At 45.7% G+C, this 1,589-nt stretch overlaps 1 protein-coding gene across 1 annotated transcript; it reads right to left on the reverse strand.

Annotated features, from left to right (window-relative positions):
* Window positions 1–329: 329 nt before the first annotated feature.
* Window positions 330–935, reverse strand: LOC139196811 (uncharacterized). Its single transcript, XM_070823153.1, has one exon. It carries the CDS (start codon window positions 933–935, stop codon window positions 330–332), a length of 606 nt encoding a protein of 201 aa, XP_070679254.1.
* Between the last annotated feature and the right edge of the window lie 654 nt (window positions 936–1,589).

A 1,589-nucleotide genomic window follows, 5' to 3' on the forward strand; every position in this document is an offset into this window, starting at 1 on the left:
AGCTTCTCTAGGAAGTTCTTCCAAGTGTAGCAGTCGTCAGTTGTGAGACCAGGACCTTGGTGGAATGCGCAATACTTGGTATGGTCCAACTTGGAAGTATCTCCTTTTGATTGTTTTGGCAACTTGAACCATGGCTCGTTCTTAATATCATAAAGGATTTGATGAATCGGAATTGAGAACTTGGAATAGTTTTTTGTTATCGAGCCTTCTTTAGTTGTGTGTCGGTCTCTATGCTTGGCCTCTTGCCTACTCTTACTGGGCTGCTTCCCGTCTTCCTTCCTTTGAGTCACTGCTGACTATTTTCAAGGCTGCTCGGGTGCCTTTTCTGCTCATTGAGCCTTGTCCCAAAGTGCATGCTTCTCTACCAGGGCAAAGGAATCTGCTAGAGTTAGGTATTTTTTCATGATCATTTCTCCAAACAGTGGGTGGTCTGCTGGGAATCCTTTTTGGAAGGCTGCACTTGCTATCGAGTGATCGCATCTGACGATCTTCGCCTTCTCTACTTTGAACCTCTTCACGTAGTGGTGGAGTGACTCCTTTGGGTTTTTCTTTACGTTGAACAAGTGATCAGACTTTTTCTTGATCAAGCGGTAAGATAAGTATTCTTTGGTTAAAGCCAAGGAAAGATCATCAAAATTCTGGATAGATCGTGGTGGAAAGGTGTGAAACCAATCTTGTGCCTCGCCTTGTAGAGTGGTGGCGAATATTTTGCACATAAGGGTGTCATTGTTCCGATAAAGGACCATCGCGTTTTGGTAGTGCTTCAAGTGCCTCTCTGGATTTCCATCTACTTTGAAAGATGTGAAGTGCAGCGTGCTAAACTTGCATGGAAGCTTTACCTGCTCAATCTCGCCCGTGAAAGGTGACCTACTTATGTTGGTTATATCCTGCCTTAGTGCTTCATCATCCATTTTGTTGCGTCGAAAATCACGCATCCGTTTATTGAAAAGTCTTTCTGCCTCTTCTTAGATTTGCCTTTGTTGGGGTAGCGGAGCTCTTGGCTACCCTTGGTCTTGACCTGCTGTTCTAGGTTGCTCTTTTACACGCTGGGCTTATTTATGTCACGGCTGCGGTATATGAGATAGAATCCTAGCAGGTGAAGGGTTTCTTCGCAAGTTACTGGTTGAACTTGAACCAAATTAAGTGATTGCTTCTTTCCATTCGCCATGCTGCCTGCTCCGATGTAATGTGGCTAATGCTCATTGCGGGCCTAACTGCGAATGAATGTTTTGCTTAGAAGGCTGCTCATGTTGATTATCAGAGCATGGCCTCAACCGTGAATGTATACTTGTTTGTGGGCCTAGTCAAGAATGCACTCTCCTCCGTGCACTAAGACGGGAATATACGCTGTCTCGGGGGCCCAATCGAAAGTGTACATTGCCCGAATGCTTATACGCTATCTCGGGGGCCTAATCGAAAGTGTACACTGCCCGAATGGTTGATTTGTGGTTGGTTGAGTGGCTGCATGACAAGACGCTAGTTGAGAGGTTCCTCGTCTACCCTTGTCCTACTTCGGGACACTTCATCTAGGGCACGTTGAATCTCGGTGCATTGCAAAAGTTGATTTACCAAGGTCGTCTGTCGTGCCA

The sequence above is a fragment of the Malus domestica genome, chromosome 06, assembly GCF_042453785.1.
Source record: "Malus domestica chromosome 06, GDT2T_hap1".
Classification (NCBI taxonomy): Eukaryota; Viridiplantae; Streptophyta; class Magnoliopsida; order Rosales; family Rosaceae; genus Malus; species Malus domestica.